Source organism: Diabrotica virgifera, chromosome 10 (assembly GCF_917563875.1).
Source record: "Diabrotica virgifera virgifera chromosome 10, PGI_DIABVI_V3a".
Taxonomy (NCBI): Eukaryota; Metazoa; Arthropoda; class Insecta; order Coleoptera; family Chrysomelidae; genus Diabrotica; species Diabrotica virgifera.
Window position 1 is genome coordinate 38009728 of NC_065452.1, and position 20012 is coordinate 38029739.

At 32.3% G+C, this 20012-nt stretch overlaps 1 protein-coding gene across 1 annotated transcript in view; it reads right to left on the reverse strand.

Annotated features, from left to right (window-relative positions):
- The window catches only part of LOC126893014 (uncharacterized), a 132537-nt gene that overhangs the window by 57007 nt on the left and 55518 nt on the right, over positions 1–20012 (reverse strand). The window contains exon 3 of the mRNA XM_050662952.1: positions 4190–4400. Within this exon, the coding sequence (XP_050518909.1) occupies positions 4190–4400 (211 nt within the window). The remainder of the gene's footprint in view (positions 1–4189; positions 4401–20012) is intronic.

Consider the following 20012-nt stretch of genomic DNA (forward strand, 5'->3'; position numbering starts at 1 on the left):
CAATCTTGCAAGAACAAGACCAAGACCAAGACTAGCCTGGTCTTGGTCTTGTTCTTGTTTTGCTCATCACTATTCGTAATTCGGGCCATGTCCCGGATTTTTCGGGCTAGTTGGTTAGACTAGCATAAGCGATGACGGTCGCGAATTCAATGCTTTTCCCCTATCCAAAAAGTGCACAACGTCCCTAAAAAAGTTTTCACTTCAATAAAATGTTCACAAAATATGAGACTACAACTTAATTTCGATGTATACCCACCTTTGTTCCTTTTCCTCCCTACGGAGTCTCAAACATATAAGAAAAACATTTCTATTCTTTCACCCGGTAGTACTACAAGAAAGAAGTTTGAATAAACCTTTGCCCAACTGTGTAAATAAACTTACGTGCATAGAAATCGGCCCACTTAAAAATTTGGTCATTTTCAATGTCTCATATTTCCTAAACCTGTTGGCCGATTTAAGTGGTTTTTTTAACGTGTTATAGCCTGATTCTTTAACAATACCACTGTAATAATATTGTTGCTAAAAAGATAAATTTTCATTATATACCGGGTGTACCAATCAAACTGTGTTTTTTTCTCAAAGTTCGCAACACCCTGTGGAATATTCTAGCATTTATAAAATACTGAAATTAACACCCAACTATAGCCTCAGGTTTTCCTAACATACTGCTTTTTGATTCATTCGTTTATGTTGGATAATAAAAAAGTTAGGTACTTTAACAACCAGACATGTTCTTTATCAATACACGGTGTTTTTAAATAACTGAGACAAACTTTAAGGGGTAATTCTGCATGAAAAAATAATGACAGTTGGCATTATAAACGTATGTCCGCAAATATTTCGTTTCCGAGATACGGGATGTTGAATTTTTTCTTACAAACTGACGATTTATTTATTGCTTTAAAACCAGTTGAGATATGTAAATGAAATTTGGTAGGTTTTAAGAGTTAGTTATTGCGGATTTTTTGACATAAAATTAAGAATTTTATATTCACCATTAGCGTGCATACGGGTAATATGATCGGTCATATTACACGTATGCGCGCTAACGGTGAATATTAAATTCGTAATTGTATTTCAAAAAATGTGCAATAACTACGTCTTAAAACTCACCAAATTTCATTGGCATATCTCAACCGGTTTTAAAGCAATAAAATAAATCGTCAGTTTGTAAGAAAAAATTCAACATCCCGTATCGCGGCAACGAAACATTTGCGGACATATGTTTATAAAGCCAATTGTCATTATTTTTCATGCAGAATTATCCCTTAAAGTTTGTCGCACTCATTTAGAAATACCGTGTATTGATGAAGAACATGTCTAGCTGTTAAGTACCTAACTTTTTTATTATCCAATATAAACGAATTAATCAAAAAACAGAATGTTAAGAAAACCTGAGGCTATAATTGAGTTTTAATTGACAATTAATATAGAATAATGAATAGACTGTTCCATAAAAAGTACATTCAGAAGCGAAGTACAATACTGGCGCAACGTTTTGCAACGTGTAGTTGCAACAGTAATTACACTGGTCACAAGGGGACTTGCCATTAGAGGAGATAATTCAGTTATAGGATCAGTTCAAAACGGCAACTTTTTAGGTTGCTTAGTGCTCATAGCAGAATTTGATCCTATTTTACGCGAGCACCTTAATAAATTTGTAAATATTGGTCATAAGAGAACTGTAATTATCTGTCAAACACTATATGTGAGGAACTAATAGTTTTGATGGGAAGAAAAGTAAGAAGAACGATTGTTGGCGAATTAAAGCAAGAAAATACTATAAGTAGTTAATTCGACACCAGACGTGTCTCATGGTAATCAGCTAGCATTTTTAGTTCGCTATGTTTCTGGTGATGGTATGCCGACTGAAAGATTTTTTTAAATATATTCCAAATATATTCCTTCTGAAGGTCACAAATCTGCTGCTTTGGAATCAACAGGGATTTCGACTTTAGAGGAATGAACCATTGATTTAAGTGATTTTCACTGCCAGTCATAAAATAATGCATCCAATATGTCTGTAAAATATTCAGGACTGCAGGCCAGAATAAAAAAACACAATAAACTTGCTGAGTACGTAGGTACCATGAACATTCTCTCAATTTGGTAGGATCTTTAGTAGCAGAATCCTGTCTGACCGCCACTTACTTTTTCATTTTTTTACAAGAATTATTTACGTTTTTCGGCTTTCACATATAGATGAAAAATTTTGACTGACAACTTAAAATCACCTGTTGTGAAAACTAGGTGGTCCGCAAGGGCAGACGCAACTAAAGCGTTATACACTGGCTTCAGTGAAATAAAAACTGCGCTTTTTAATATCTCAAAGACGAATGTCAAACTGCAGCTGTGAAATATCAATCACTTTCTATATTTGAAAAAATGGACACTTTTTAAATGACATTATTAGTTGTCATTTGGCAACATATTTTAGAAAGAGTGAACCTATCCAATAAGTATGTCCAGAGTCCTGCAATGGATCTGCTGGGTCTCGATTTTTGACCCTTATTCGTATTTGTTTAGTATACGTAGCGCATATGTTCGATAACGAAGCAAAGGGTCAAAAATCGAGGCCCTGGGTTCTGCCGTTAAAGAGTATGAAGCTCTTTCAAATTACTTTACCTCAATCAGAAATAATTTTGCCATTTATGAAGAGGAAGCCAAAAAATTGTGCCCAAATAAAACATATAAAGAAATAAGAAATAAAAAAAGAAAAAATTCAATTTGACTAGGGAGCCGACGAACGAACTTTTCAGCTGAGATAAAAATCCACACATTCTATAAATCGGCACTCTGATAATAGATCTGAATAGACGACTGGAATGTTATCGACTTATTTATCAAGGTTTTCGTGTTATAAAAGATTTGCCAAAATTAAACAATGAAGAAATTATTAAAGAAGCTGAAAATCTGATACAAATTTATAAAGACGACCTAGATACATCAGTCATACATGAATGCATTCACTTAAAAGGATCATTTGGATACCACAATAAAATCACCAATAATTGATATATTTAAACCTTCTTTGTGGCTCAATGGTAAGAGCGCCTACCTTTGGATCGAAAGATCCGAATGGTTGTGAGTTCGAATCTCACCAGGGTCAGGAATTTTTCGTTTATTATAAATTAATAAATGAAAATAGTTTTTGTCCTTGTGGAATCGGTACTCACCGGAGGGACCGCAGACGTTCGGGTATAATTAGCGTCTCTTTGCAAAGACAATGACGTCGACTTTGCAAAGTAACAAGACACTTACTCAACACACACACTACACATGACACTAGGTACCTAACTGCAAAAATTCACCGTATATACCTACCATGCCAATGGCCATTAGTTGTCGAGGCATTAGCTAAATAAAAAAAAATTGATATATCTAAATATTTAAAGAAGAGTGGATTGAAAGATATTTTCTCCAATTTTGACATTGGTTTGCGCATTTATTTGTGCATTCTTGCTGAAAGGTCATTTTGTCGATGTTAATGTCTTAACATTTTGTCGATTTTGTCCATAGAAAGTGACGTAATAAAGGCGATAAATTATGACGACGTTATAGATGATTTCGCCAAAGAAAATCAATAAAGAAATCGAACTGGAATGGCAATTTTTTCGGTTAAGTATATGTATATAAACATCGTAGTTTAAATCCATTTTTAGTGTATTCATATTGAAATAAAAAATTCTGCTGTTTCCCAAAAATGGTACATGCTTGAAGGGCGGCTAGTAGAGAATTGCCTAGGGCGTCAACTGACTTAAACGCGGCCCTGGACGTTTGTAATAAGTACTTATATACACTTGAACTGAACCTTTAGCATATGAACAACATCTACGGACAATAATAGTATAGTTTAAAAGAGAATCTGTTCTTTTTTAAACAATGGTAAAGCCCACGTGGATAGAGGAAATTCAGTTAGAGACTGATTATCTTTTAAATAAATGTTTTCAGAATAGTATAATATTGTTATATAAAAGAGACACAAATAGGCATTTATACTTGTCTAAGTGCCTAATATGTATATACGTGGCTTATGTGCATATCATAATGTATACATAATGTGACTCTTAGAATCGCGATATTTCAGGAATGGTAACTCTTAGGAAATAAACGTAAAAACTAGTTTTGTAATGGAGAATTTTAAGATCTACAACTTTGGTTTGAGGTTTTTTTTTTTGATAAAACTTACCGTTTTTGAGAAAAATCCAAAAAATCTCAAATTTTGACCTTTGACCCCGAGTAACTTTTGTTGCACACATAGGATCGATGGGGACTTTTAAAACTTGATTTGTAATAATAATAGGTCCCCTGAACCCCAGCTCTCCACAAAAATTTGGCTTTCCGGGAATTTTTGTTATTTGACCACTATTTTTATGTCTAAGTTGACCGGATTGAAATGGCTACCAAATACATAATTACTTTTAAGTTCTTTTTAGTCAGGGGCCAAAAATTTGCAAACACGCTTAGCACAAAATATTTTCAAGCAATCTAAAATTTTTGTTTGTCACTGCATTCTACTTGAAAACGTCTCTTGATCTCGAGGTATGAATGCCAATATTGAAGCCACAATTTTTCTCTGGTGATCCTGAACAATTGACACACTACAAGGAAATAAATATTATAGAATCAAACTTACTGTTTCTGTCACGAGCTGTAACCTGTAACGAACAACGTCAAATATGTCGCTATTCACTATCTATTACTGGAATGTATTTCAAAAAATGTTAATATTATCGGAACGTGACACCGATTACTGAGATACGGTATAAAGATTAGTTTATTCTGATATTGATATTCAATTGGGAGATATGTATAGCAAAGGACATTGAATATACAGGGTGTAAGAAAAATGCAGGTGATAAATTAAATCACAGCCAGCCAGCCACATTGTTTGATTTGCTTGTCTAGATAATTGCTAAGAAGAAATGCGTTCAATATGCGTCTCCGTTTAGGATTTTGTCCTCTTCAGGGTTTGTCGTGAATGTATTGTGTGGCAGTAAAAGCAAACAGTCCGAAAAACACACTGGGGCAAGTGTCGTATCCTGGTGTTTTTCCTTGGTTATGCCGGACGGTGGTGTCCAGAAGGCTAAAAGTCAACAGAGCATTCTGGGACCGAAAATACACTGCGCGTCATTAAAAAGAGGCAACCTAAAATGTTTGGCATTTTTGAACTTTTACGAATCTTACAAGAAATTGATTGTCATCAGATGTTTGTGTACTGTTTAAGAATATGTTTTAAAGCAGTATGCGATCATTTTTTAAATGACAAATGTAAAAAAAAAGTTCTTCCAAAATGATGACTTTATTGGAAAATTAAAAAAAATAACATTGTACTTTTTTTCTATTTTCTTTATAAAAAATACAATTAAGTCGTGATTATTAATACTCTGTATTACCACCTCTATTGTGAATTGCACTCCTCATTTGATTTGGCATTCAACTGATCAAATGCTGGATGTTGTCTTGACGAAAAGCTACCCCAGGTATTCTGCTTCTTATTCTTCGTTTGAGTTGGTCCCAAACATGTTCAATCGGTTTCAAATCTGGACTTTGAGCCAGCCAATTGAGTTTTGGCACACCGACGGTTTCCAGGTATTGCGTTACTATTGCGTATTAATTTAAAATTTTTATGAGGCTTCTACAAAACATATGTATCTATTTTTTATAGACCCGTGTAGGTCGAGTGTACAATACATATAACCTCAAAATTCCTTTTTTATTTTTTTAAAACGTATTTTTGACTTCCAATCGATATTTTTTTAAAACGTCCAATGAATATTGTACATCTCTCTCTCTCTCTCTCTCTCTCTCTCTCTCTCTCTCTCTCTCTCTCTCTCTCTCTCTCTCTCTCTCTCTCTCTCTCGCGTACGTCCGCTTCAATACATGCTTAGCGCTCATTTTTAATTACTAAAAATAATAGTTAGTAATAAAATAATTACAAAAATTCTTTAGGCTATTGCAGGGGAGGCTTTAAGCTTTGAGTTGGCCACTTTATGGCTTTCATAATAATAATATTTAATCGAGTTATTAGGCCTTGAAAATGGCTATTTTCGCGTTTTTCAAATTTGAAATTGCATGTAACTCGACAACAGTCAATTTTATAGAAAAATCACAAGATACTTTTTTTGCTCAGCTTGATCCATAGAATCTAAAACAAATTTGTCCGAAGTGAAAAAATTGATTTTTTGAATTCGTTTAAAAAAATGTTTAAACAATTTTCCGACCGCTGTACTGCCTGGCACCTTGTGGATTTGTTATAAGTACCTGTTTTTGAGTAAGTTTGTGCAAAAAAATTAATCGGAATAATTTACCTAACGGGACAAGCATACAGCGTGGATTATGAGCCAAACGTAGATGGTTTGTAAAATACACAAAACACAAAAACATTAGCAGCCATCGCCAAAAAAAGTTATACGTACCTATTAAAAAACAAAAAAAATGAGGTTATAATCTGTACACTCGACCTTCGGGTCTTCGGGTTCATGAAAATAGATGTTGTGTAAAAGCCTCAGCTGTGCGTGTGAATTTTTTGAAATTTATAATTTAATAATTATTACTAACTATTCTAAATGGGAAATAAGTCACAATTTTACTAAAAAATGATTTTATTAACGTTTCGACGTCCACCACGGACGTCGTTGTCAAAATACAAAATATTAATAAATTAAACAAAAATGTTGCTTGAATCTTTAATTTAATCTGACTTAATTTATATAGATCGTCCCAAATCATTTTTTCAGTGCGTCACAGATTATCGAATTCTCTCTATCGCATTACAGATGGAAAATAAAATCTTTTTTAGTTAAATTGTGGCTTATTTCCCATTTAGAATAGCTAATTACAAAAATGCCACAAAGAAATAGCTTCAGAACAACATTTATAGTTTAATTGCAAACCGACTTAAAAAAAATAAAATCGAAAAATTGACATTTGGCTGTGGGGAAGGGGGGATAGGGGAAGTGGGCTAAAATTGCGGTTAGTCCTAATTTTTTAAAATCATATAGAACGTAAAAAAATAAAAAAAAATATTCAGGCTGTATCGACCTCAAAAAATATAATTAGACCCGCAAAAATCCTTACAAAACTTTAAACAAACATGGTATTTAGGGGGTGTAAAAGTGTTTCGCCCAATTTTTAAATATCCTAATATACTCAGTTATTTCAAATTATACATAATCTATTAACAAAACCGTGAGTTGATCTATGTTGCAGTCTATAAAATGGAGAAAATCCCCAAAACCCCCCTAAAAAACAGTTTTCCGGATTTTTCAAGATGGCGCACCTGACGGAAAAATCTGAAAAAAATCAGAGAGATAGCTTTTGATAAAATACACAAAATGCAAAGAAAATTGGACCTGCAGTTAAAAAGTTATATTAAAGCCCCCTCCAAAAAAAAGTTATAGGTTTTAAAAAAGTTAAAAAAATATTTGAGGTTATGTACACTCGACCTAAGGGTCCATAAAAATGGACATGTTTTGTAAAAGCCTCAGCTACACGTGTGAATTTTTTGAAATTTTTAAATCAATTACAATCCAACTAAAAAAAATTAAATCTAAAAATCTACGTTTTTAGATGTGGGGAGAGGGGTAAAGGGGGTGGCGAGCTAAAAATCCGCGTTATCTCATTTTTTAATTGCACAGAACGTAAAAAAATTTAAAAAAATTGAATTCTGAGAGTGAGGGCATTTTGCCTATCTTAACGGGGGGTACCCTTTGTTGTTTAAAATAAAATCTAGTTTTTAGTATTAGTCAAAATATTTCAAGATTTCTTGTTTTCTTGACAAGAAATCTTGGTATTGACATAAAATTTCTTGTCTTGTCTTGAAATCTAAAATTACTTCTTGTCTTGATCTTGTCTTGAAATCAAGATAAGATCTTGAAATTTTCAAGAAGTTGGCGACCCCTATGCGTTACCATCCTGGTTAGGTGTGGCTGTGCGTTGTCTTGCATGAAAATAAAGTTTTTCGGTAATGTATCGGTGAGCATTCAACGCTCCTCTATGAATAAATACGAGATCAATACGGCTTTCGAATGAAATGCCTGCTCCAAACCTTACCTAACCTCCTCCAAAAGCAGCACACGCTCGTCCAACACAAGCAGCATATATTGTTCTCCAAGTCTGTATGTTTTGATGCGACCATCTGAGCCATAAAGAACCATCCTGGATTCATCACTAAACAAAACATTTTTCCAATCTTCTATCGTCCAATGCTCATGGTCTCTAGCAAACTGTAGTCGGCGTTGTTGATGTGCTGCTGTTAATAAAGATCCTGTTGCTGGACAGCGAGCCCTTAGACCAAATTCCCTCAACCTTCTTCTCACGGTAGATTGATGAAAAACAAGGCTAGTTGTTAAAGTACCTAACTTTTTTATTATCAAACATAAGCGAATGAGTCAAAAAAACAGAATGTTAAGAAAACGTGAGGCTATAGTTGGGTTTTATTTTCAATATTTTATATACGCTAGAATATTCCACAGGGTGCTCCAAACTTTGAGGAAAAAACACACTATCATTGTTACACCCGGTATACAATGAACTTATCTGTTTAGCAATAATATTATTACGTCGATTTTCTTAAAAAATAAAGCTATAATATACTAAAAAAATCACTCAAATCGGATAACAGGTGTAGGAAATACGAGACATCAAAAATGTCCCATTTTTAAGGTGGTGCGTTAATTTTGATGCTTAGTGTATTAATTAGGTAGGTATTTAGATGTTTACAAATAATATTATTGTAAGGTGGCCATTATTGATTTATTAAAAACTGACAGTTTACCGTTATTGTATATTAGTTTAGTAATCAAATAACGATTTAGAAAACAAAAGAATTTACTTCAAATCAAATGTTGTTCTGAAGCTATTTCCTTGTGGCATTTTTATAATGAACTATTTTAACTGGGAAATAAGCCACAATTTTACCAAAAAAATGAATTTATTAACGTTTCGAATCCCAAGTCGGGTGTCGTTGTCAAAATACAAAATAATACTAAATAAACAAAAATGTTGTTGCTTAGTAAAAAAATTCTTCTAATAATTTATTTAATCTGACTCATTTATATCGGCAATTCAGGCATGTATTATACATTTTAAAGTAGAAGACTTTAAAATGATATCGCCAATATTGATGAGTTGCGTTCCTGGGACGACTTTACTAAAAGATAGTTCATTCGATTACATGAAATCAATCCCAACTCAAGAATATCCGCCACAAAAAATCATAGCATGTGATCTGTCTTTAAAAAGACAACAAATGCAACGATGGCAGTAAAATTCTCGCGCTAGAGATATCATAGTAAATCACGAGGGAAAACCAGGAAAAAACCTCGTGATACTATCCCGACATCGTAAGTATTTGGGCTTACATTTAGTTTACTCTCAAAACTAATACCAAAGTCTGACTTTAATGTATGTATGCTATTTTAAATTATACATACTTAATATTAATAATACATAGATATTATATAAATAAAACTAAAATATAAAATATGTACTAACTCGATATGTTAATGACTTACTAATCGTGGTATTTTCTTTCTATTGACTTCCTCTTTTAGTATGGATAACCACATCCTACTGCATTCTACCGAGGAATTTGCGACACAATTCTTTTCATTTAGTATAATTAGAGCCGCTTCTTTGATTTTTCTCTTTTTACTATCTGTTTCTTTCAGGACTATACTTGAATATCTCCACTGAAACCAACACACACTAACAGATATCTCAATTACGAATCAAATCACAACATCAACGTTAAAAAGGGAATAATTAAATCCTTATATGATAGAGCCAAAATTACTTGTTCTAACGAAAATTCATTTTTAGAAGAAAAACATTTGTTAACATCTGTTTTATTAAAAAATGATTATCCTTTATCGTTTATAAATAAGGAATTGTCAAGATTGGATCGAATGGAACAGAACAACGTAGAAGGGATCCTATAACATCCACAAGAAATAATACGAGGCAAATATCAATACCATATATAAAAGGACTATCCGAGAAACTTAAAACAATAGGAAATAAATTCAACATTTCAACAACATTCAAAACAACAAACACATTGAGATCTATTCTATCTAAAACTAAACCTAACAATGAACAAGCAAGAAGAAAAAATTGTATTTATAAAATACCTTGTGAATGCGAACAATTTTATTTAGGTGAAACATCAAGACCATTAGACGTTAGAATAAGTAAACATCAGTCTTATATTAAAAATAGAGAATTTGATAGATCTCAAATATGTCAACACGCATGGGCTAATGAACATAGAGTTCAGTGGAGAGATTCAAGTATAGTCCTGAAAGAAACAGATAGTTAAAAGAGAAAAATCAAAGAAGCGGTTCTAATTATGCTAAATGAAAACAATTGTGTCGCAAATTCCTCGGTAGAATGCAGTAGGATGTGGTTACCCATACTAAAAGAAGTGTATTAATTAGGTAGGTAATAATACCACGATTAGTAAGTCATTAACATATCGAGTTAGTACATATTTTTAATTTTAGTTTTATTTATATAATATCTATGTATTATTAATATTATTTATAATATAAAATAGCATACATACATTAAAGTCAGAGTTTGGTATTAGTTTTGAGAGTAAACTAAATGTAAGCCCAAATACTTACGATGTCGGGATAGTATCACGAGGTTTTTTCCTGGTTTTCCCTCGTGATTTACTATGGAATCTCTAGCGCGAGAATTTTACTGCCATCGTTGCATTTGTTGTCTTTTTAAAGTAAAGACAGATCACATGCTATGATTTTTTGTGGCGGATATTCTTGAGTTGGGGTTGATTTCATGTAATCGAATGAACTATCTTTTAGTAAAGTCGTCCCAGGAACGCAACTCATCAATATTGGCAATATCATTTTAAAGTCTTCTACTTTAAAATGTATAATACATGCCTGCATTGCCGATATACATGAGTCAGATTAAATAAATTATTAGAAGAATTTTTTTACTAAGCAACAACATTTTTGTTTATTTAGTATTATTTTGTATTTTGACAACGACACCCGACTTGGGATTCGAAACGTTAATAAATTCATTTTTTTGGTAAAATTGTGGCTTATTTCCCATTTAAAATAGTTCATTTCAAATCAAATGTATAAAAAAATTTAAGTAATGGAAAATTGAAAAAAATAACACAGAAAAATAAAAACAACACTAATTTTTATTAGTTATCTTCTTTAGATAAGATAAGGTGTTTAATGACCTCCCAAAATGTTTATGTGGTTATGCTTGAAAGTGGTTATGGAAAGAGTTGCTATGTTAAATACAAAGCGTTGGTAAAGAAATATATTGAAATAAAATTTTGATTTTATCTTTCATATCTCCTATATCACCAACAAAAACTTCTATGTAAAGCCTACAACAAATTCTCGCCGATGTGCCTCAAGGAAGTGTCTTTTAGGACCCATATTAACAAAACGCAATACATATCTAACAAAAATCCCAAAATAGCCTCAGAAATCCTACAAAATATCTAGGTATGTACTTAAACTTAAGATTAAACTGGAGGAAGCATATATTTAGTAAGCGAAAGGGATGAAAAACAAGGAAAATTCAAATTAGGCTGGACGACTTTCTGATGATTTACAGCGATTTTGATAAATCAGAACCAAAGAAGGAGTGGCCCTGTTAGTACACAGGCCAATTAATATACAACTAATATAACTAGAACATATAGAAAAGTGACATGGATTGACTATCTAAAAAAGCTCTATACAGAGGAAAAACAAATGACGCTAGAGCCTGACGCTAGAACTTAAAAAGCTGAAGAATAGAAAAGCTGCTGGTAAAGACGGAATACAAAACGAATTATTGAAAAATTGTGGAGCAGCAATGACAGAACAATAATTAACAACATTAATTAACAATTTATAAGACAAAATAAAATTTCGGAAGAATGGAGAGCCAGCGAAATAAATCTACTATTCAAAAAACGAGATAAAAACAGCCAGACAACGACAGATGTATAAACTTGTTAAATACTACCCTAAACCCCTCTCTACAGAGAGGTTCAAGATTATGGAATAAATTCATTTTCTCAAGAATATGCCACTTTGGAGAAAATTCCCGCCACAGGTCGATTTTTATTTTTAAATTATGATTTTTTGACATATATATCATACAAGTGCCGTCACCATCTGGGCGTGATGACGTAATCGATGATTTTTTAAATGAGAATAGGGGTCGTGTGCTAGCTTATTTGAAAGGTTATTCAATTCTCTATTCAGAACCTAGTATAAACATTAACATAATTATTTATACACGGTGTAAAAAAATATTTTCAACACAAAAAGAAGAATTTATTTAATTTATTTAATTCAAAATACATTTTAATGTTTTCAGAAAACAGAGAAAAAATTATTTAACAAATAAACATTGCTTTTCGCTTAAATTAAATGTTTAAACTGCCAAGAGGCAGGTGGGTGCAGGCAGCTTTAATATTGAATTTAAACGAAAAGCAATGTTTATTTCTCAAATAAACATTGTTTTCTATTTTTTGACAGTAATAAAATGTATTTTGAATTAAATGAATTACATACATTCTTGTTTTTTGTAAAATAATTTAATTCAAAACAAATTATTTCAGACACCCTATATAAATAATTAGGTTAATGCTTATATTACAGAACAGGGAATTGAATAACTTTTCAAATGAGCTAGCACAGTCATCACGCCCAGATGGATGACGTAACTAGAATGACATAATACGCCAAAAAATCATAATTTAAAAATAAAAATCGACTTGTCTTAGGACTTTTCTTCAAAGTGGCTTATTCTCGAACAAACGAATTTATTCCATAATTTTGAACCTCTCTGTATATAAAGTGCAAATAAGTTAAGCTTGTTCGTTAAAAACAGCTAAATTGCTAATTTTTTTCTTATCGTTAATGGGTAATGTGTCATTCATCATTTACAGTAGGAAAAATGAAAGAATAGCCATGAACGAACATATAAAACACGCTGTATTTTCCTGTCACCGTGTCAGAAAGAAAATTGTCCAGTGCAAGTACATGTAACAATAATTATTACATGTACTTGCGCTGGCCAATTTTTTGTGTGACACGGTGACAGGAAAATACAACGTGTTTTATATGTTCGTTCATGGGTATTCTTTCATTTTTCCGACTGTATAATTAGTAAACGACCTAAAATGGGTTTTTTTGAATATTAACATTCCAAGAAAAATTAACTATTTAAAAAATTTCCAACCATGGAAATAAAATCAAAACAAGATTAGCAACAAACAAGCCATAATATACTCCGTTTGGAAATTACTGATAAGAGTTTTTATTAAAAGGTTGATAATCCCCAACGTCCAAAATCAAGTGGTAGAATTGACAGAAAAGTACATATATCTCGGTCATGAAGTCAGAATAGGCAAGGACAATCAGACCTGCGAATTTCAACGACGAATAACACTTGCTTGGGCGGCGTATGGATCACTAAGAGACATCTTTAAGAGCAACATCCCGACAGCTATGAAACGGAAGACATTTGACCAATGCGTTCTTCCTATTATGACATACGGAGCAGAAACTCTCACGCTCACAAAAACAACAGCACTAAAAATGCGAGTGGCACAAAGGCGCATGGAAAGATCGATTCTCGGCGTGACAAAAAAAGACAAAATAAGGAACCAAGACTTAAGGAAAAGAACAGGTATCACTGATGTCGTTGAACGTATAGCCAAGCTGAAATGGAATTGGGCAGGTCACATAGCGCGACTGAAAGACTCACGATGGACCAGAAAACTAATTGACTGGCGCCCAAGAGAAGACAAACGCAGCAGAGGACGACCACCAACACGCTGGATGGACGACATTAAACGAATATCCAAGAAATGGCAACAAGAAGCACAGAACCGTGAAGAGTGGCGAAGAATGGGAGAGACCTATGTCCAGCAGTGGACAGAAGAGGTTGTATGATGATATGATGATGAATCCCCAACGTAATGTTGTAAACCAGTGACGGAGAATTTCAAAATACCTGAAATTTCCTTGTTTCAAATGTTGCACTAACTTTAATAAAGCCATAATGTAGGTAGAATTCGCCTAGACCAATTAGGGTCAAAGTTAGATACCACAGTAAAACAAAAGATATCCACAACATCTTAAGACAAGGGGTATACAATCAATGCGTACTCCCTATTCTCACTTATGGTTCCCAAACGTGGACGTTTACAAAAGCAAACATGTACAAAATCATAAAAACGCAAAGAACAATGGAAAGACAAATGTTGCACAAGACTAATGGGTAAAAGAGAAACGAGTGGATAAGAGAGAAAGCCAAAGTTAAGGATGTTAGACAAGAAGTTGCAAAATTGAAATGGAGATTTGCCAGACACATTATAAAACAAAAAGAAGACCGATGGAACAAAATTCTTATAAATTGGAGATCGTGAGAATACAAACGAAGCAGAGAAAGACCCCAAATGAGATGGACAGATGAAATCAAGAAGCACGTGAGCTCTAGGTTGATGACTGTAGCGACAGACAGAGAAGAATAGAAAAGGATTGGGCAGGCCTATGTCCAAAGATGGACCGAAGGAGGCTAATTATACAGGGTGTAACAAAAATACAGGTCATAAATTTAATCACATATTTTGGGAACAAAAACAGTTCGAATGAACCTAAATTACCTTAGTACAAATGTACACAGAAAAAAAGTTACAGCCCTTTGAAGTTACGAAATGAAAATCGATTTTTTCCAATAAATCGAAAACTATTAGAGATTTTTTATTGAAAATCGACATGTGGCATTTTTATGGCAGTAGCATCTTAAAAAAAATATAGTTAAATTTGGACACCCCATAAAAATTTTATGGGGGTCTTGTTCCTTTAAACCCCCTCAAACTTTTGTGTACGTTCCAATTAAATTATTATTGTGGTACCATTAGTTAAACACAATGTTTCTAAAACTTTTTTGCCCCTTAGTACTTTTTCGAGAAGTCAGTTTTTATCGAGATATGTTGAATACTTGTCAAATCCACCACATATTTCTATATGGTTAAGTACGATTATGGAGACTAGGTAATAATATGAAATTTTATTTATGATTTACATTTTTAGGTATATTTTGAACCACATTAAAAAGGAAGCCACATCTCGATAAAAGGTGTCTTATCGAAAAAATACAAAGAGGCGAAAAAGTCTTAAAAACACTGTGTTTAACTAATGGTACCGCAGAAATAGTTTAATTGGAACGTACACAAACATTTGGAGGGTTTAAAGGAATAAAACCCCCATAAAATTTTTTTGTGTAAACATATTAAAAAAGAAGCCGCAGCTCGATAAAAACTGCCTTATCGAAAAAATACTAAGATGCAAAAAAGTTTTAGAAATATTGAGTTTAACTAATGGTACCACAATAATAATTTAATTGGAACGTACACAAAAGTTTGGTGGGTTAAAGGGAAGAAAACCCCCATAAAAGTTTTATGGGGTGCACAAATTTCACTATAATTGTTCTTTAAGATGTTCCTGCCATAAGATGCCACATGTCTATTTTCAATAAAAAATCTCTAATAGTTTTCGATATATAAAAAAAAACGATTTTCATTTTGTAACTTCAAAGGGCTGTAACTTTTTTTATGTTCATATTTGTACTAAGGTAAGTTAGGTTCATTCGAACTATTTTTGGTCCCAGAATATGTGATTTAATTTATGACCTGTATTTTTGTTGCTATTGGAAAAAATAAGAGTATGACATGCCTCAGACCGACACTAGGACGACGTCAGATAATATTTATCATTAATGGGAAAAGACGAAAATGAAATCACAACTAGAGAAAACATACTGAAACGAATAGAAGAATTTTACACGGAACTCTACAGAACACATCAACAAGACGATGAAATGAGACCAGCACGGAAATTAATAAAAAATGTTGGATCGGAAATAATGCTAAAAGTAACAATTTCAGAGGTAACTACAGCATTGGGAAACATGAAGAGAAATAAAGCTGCAGGAGAAGATAGGATTACCACAGATATGATATTAGAAGGAGGTAAGGAACTCATTGCAATTGTAACTAAGCTTATAGACAGTTGTTTACACCAGGGCAATGTCCCTAAGAGCTGGAACAACTCTAAAGTAATCTTATTACACAAGAAAGGTGATAATCGAAAGTTGGAAAACTACAGGCCCATCAGTCTATTGTCACACCTATTTAAAATACTCACCAAAGTCATAACTACCCGACTAACAAGAAAATTAGACGAACCATATGAACCAGATGAACCATATAAACAGGCAGGTTTTAGAAAAGGCTATTCAACTTCCGATCACCTGTTAACCACAAAAATATTAATAGAAAAATGTAACGAATACAAGTTTCCAGTTTTTATAGCATTTGTAGACTACGAAAAAGCTTTCGACACTATAGAACACACGGCCGTAATAAACGCAATGCAAAATTGTAGAATAGACAGCAGATATATTAACTTAATAAAAGAAACTTTGAACCAAGCTACAGCTACATACTACCTAAATGAAAATGAATACACGAACCCTGTACCATTAAACAGGGGAGTCAAACAGGGAGACACTCTATCACCCAAACTGTTCACCTTAATTTTGGAGGACGTTTTTAAAAATCTAAATTGGAAATATAAGGGAATAAACATCAATGGCCGCTACCTCAGTAATCTACGATTTGCGGATGACATAATCCTGATAGCTACTGACCTACAAGAACTGCAAACCATGCTTTTAGAACTACACACAGAATCTTCTAAAATAGGACTGAAAATGAATTTAAACAAAACAAAAGTCATGCACTCCGAAGAAACGATGACAATAATAAACCACAAAGTTATAGAAAAAGTTGAAGAATATATATATATATATATATATATATATATATATATATATATATATATATATATATATATATATAGGGTGAGGCAGATAAAGGGCCTATTAGAAATATCTCGAGAACTAAAGGTAACTGAATTATGAAAATTGGAATAATGGGGTTTTGAAGACTGATCTATTTAATGAAAATATTTTCATCTACTTGGTACTTCCGGTTATACCGGAAGTTGCTTATAACTTCGTTTTTTTAAATGGGACACCCTGTATATTTTGACATTTTTGGATTCTCCTCGATTTCTTCTTTCTTAAAATATAACGTTCTGTAACATTATACAGGGTAGGTTAAAAGATAATTACGTTGTCTTATTAATTTCGTAGCAATATTCACACCCTGTAGGATTGTAGTAGTTTGACATAATAAACTCTATTTATATTCAAATGATTTTCAATATAGTCTACTATTGTTAGCAATTATTAGTATAGCTAAATTTTTAATTTTAGTATACAGGGTGGGTCTAAACTCGGAATGAGTATTTTCTGAATTTTCTTAAATGGAACACCCTATATTTTAGTATTGTAATGAAATGATATTTCATGCTTCTTTTTTATTTCTTAAGCATTCCCTATACCTAACTGCTTTAATTTGTGCTTAATTGTTAATCGCACCAACAATCTTAACTTCGATGGTATTTTGACAATTCAACCATTATTGGCAATTTTAAGTATCAGTCTAGATTAATATGTATTTATTTCCAAAAAATTATTTGTGATTGAATATTTTCACGGCCAACCTAATACAATTTCACATATTTTGTGTTGCAATTAATGTTTTGCTTGAATCACCAATAACTCATAAATTAAAGCAGTTAGGTATAGGGAGTGCTTAAGTAATTAAAATGTACCATAAAACAACATTTCATTACAATACTAAAATACAGGGTATTCCATTTAAGAAAACTCAGAAAATACTCATTCCGTGTTTCGACCAACCCTGTATACTAAAACGAAAATATAGCTATACTTATAATTGTTAACAATAGAAGACTATATTAAAAATCATTTGAACATAAATATAACTTATTATGTCAAACTACTACAAACCTACAGGGTGTGAATTTTGCTACGAAATTAATAAGAAAACGTAATTATCTTTTAACCTACCCTGTATAATATTACAAAACCTTATATTTAAAGAAAGAAGAAATCGAGGAGAATCCAAAAATGTAAAAATATACAGGGTGTCCTATTTAAAAAAACGAAGTTACAATCAACTTCCGGTATAACCGGAAGTAGCAAAGAGACCAAAATATTTTCATTAAATAGTTCACACCTCAAAACCCCTGTATAACAATTTTCATGATTTTCTTACCTTTAGTTCTCGAGATATTTCTAATAGGCCCTTTATCTGCCTCACCCTGTATACTTAGGACAAAAAATAATACTAAATAGGAAAATTCAAACGGAAGAAATAAAAAGAAGAAGAAAGTTAGCATGGGCAGCATTCGGTAAACTGAACTATATACTCAGAAATCAGCAAATTCAACTACATCTTAGATCTAAAGTTTTTGATGCATGCATTATTCCGATATTAACATATGGGGCACAAACATGGACAATCACAAAAAAGAATATGAACATACTCAGAGTCACTCAACACGCGATGGAAAGAGTTATGCTTGGCATATCACTTAACGACAGGAAAACAAACACATGGATAAGACAGAAAACCAAAGTCACCGATGTGGTACAAAAATCATTAAAATTGAAATGGGAATACGCTGGACATGTAGCTAGGAGCGATCTTAACAAATGGCACAGAACAATTCTAACCTGGAGACCATACGAACACAAAAGACCCAGAGGCAGACCTCCTATGAGATGGACAGATGATCTGAAACGAACTGCGGGAAAAAAATTGGCTACAAGTAGCGTACAACAAAAAACAATGGAAAGGAAGACTTGAAGAGGCTTATGTTCAGATGTGGACGTGAAAGGTTAGACGAAGAAGAAAGAAGAAGAATTTTTGTTACACCATGTATAGAGAGTACCTACCACTACGCTTTTTACAACACGCGCCGATTTTCTACTATATCTTACAACTTACAACGCAGTATACAATGTTTTTATTTTTGCGATATAATAATATGTTATGTCGTTGTACTAAATAATATGAGAACAACATAAAATTATAGATTACAGGAAAATATGTTTTCCAATTTCTCAATGGTTTCAAGTTAAATAGGAAATATTGATAAAGTATTTATCAGAATAATTATCTACGGAGTTGTTTGATTTTCACAAGAAATTTTTTTGTATAAAACTATACAATTTATAGTAGAGGATCCGATATAAGGTCTACCTGCAGCACCGATCTGTTTAATAGATAAAAATTACTTGATAAGTAATTTCTTAGTAAGTATGTTAAACATTATAAAAAACAAGGGGATCCCGATATAATTTTTCCCTACTATAATTAAATAATTACTTATTAATTAAAAAATGATTTTTTTTTATACTTAAATAAAAAAAAAATTTCGCCCCGGGCAGATATTATTTTAGATTTCTTGGATCATTTGAAACAAAAATGTCTTGTGTAATTTTTCTTTTAAGTTGATCGTTTTCGAGTTAGAAATAATTTACAACTCAAAAAAAACGAAAAATGACGATTTTTAAGGCTCAAAAACATAAGTAAAAAATATTATTTTTGGAATCATCAGGTACTCAAATTCAAGTTCAAATCTTTTTCTATTAGGTCCCTATTAGAATTTTTGCCATATTTTATTCTACAATATATTTTTTTAATTGTTAATGAGGAAGGTTCTTTATGGGAAGTCGGACTATCGGACTGCATTAACAACTAAAAAACAAAGTTTTAAAATAAAGTAAGTCCAAAATACTAATCAAGAACTGATAGAATAAGGTTTGAACTTAAATTTAGGTACTTCGTAATTTCAAAAATGACATTTTTTACTAAAAAATACTTGAAAGACTTGTAAGTTTGTACACACTTGAATGAATAAAGGAAATAAAAAATGTAGTATGTCAAAGTGTGTAAATAATTTATTTCTTTAGCTGAGCGCTTTCGACATTAACGTCATCATCGGAGCTAATACTAAAATAAAAAAAGAGGTCTTGTAAGAAAAAGTAGTACAAAACTCTTTTTTTACTTACGTCAAATA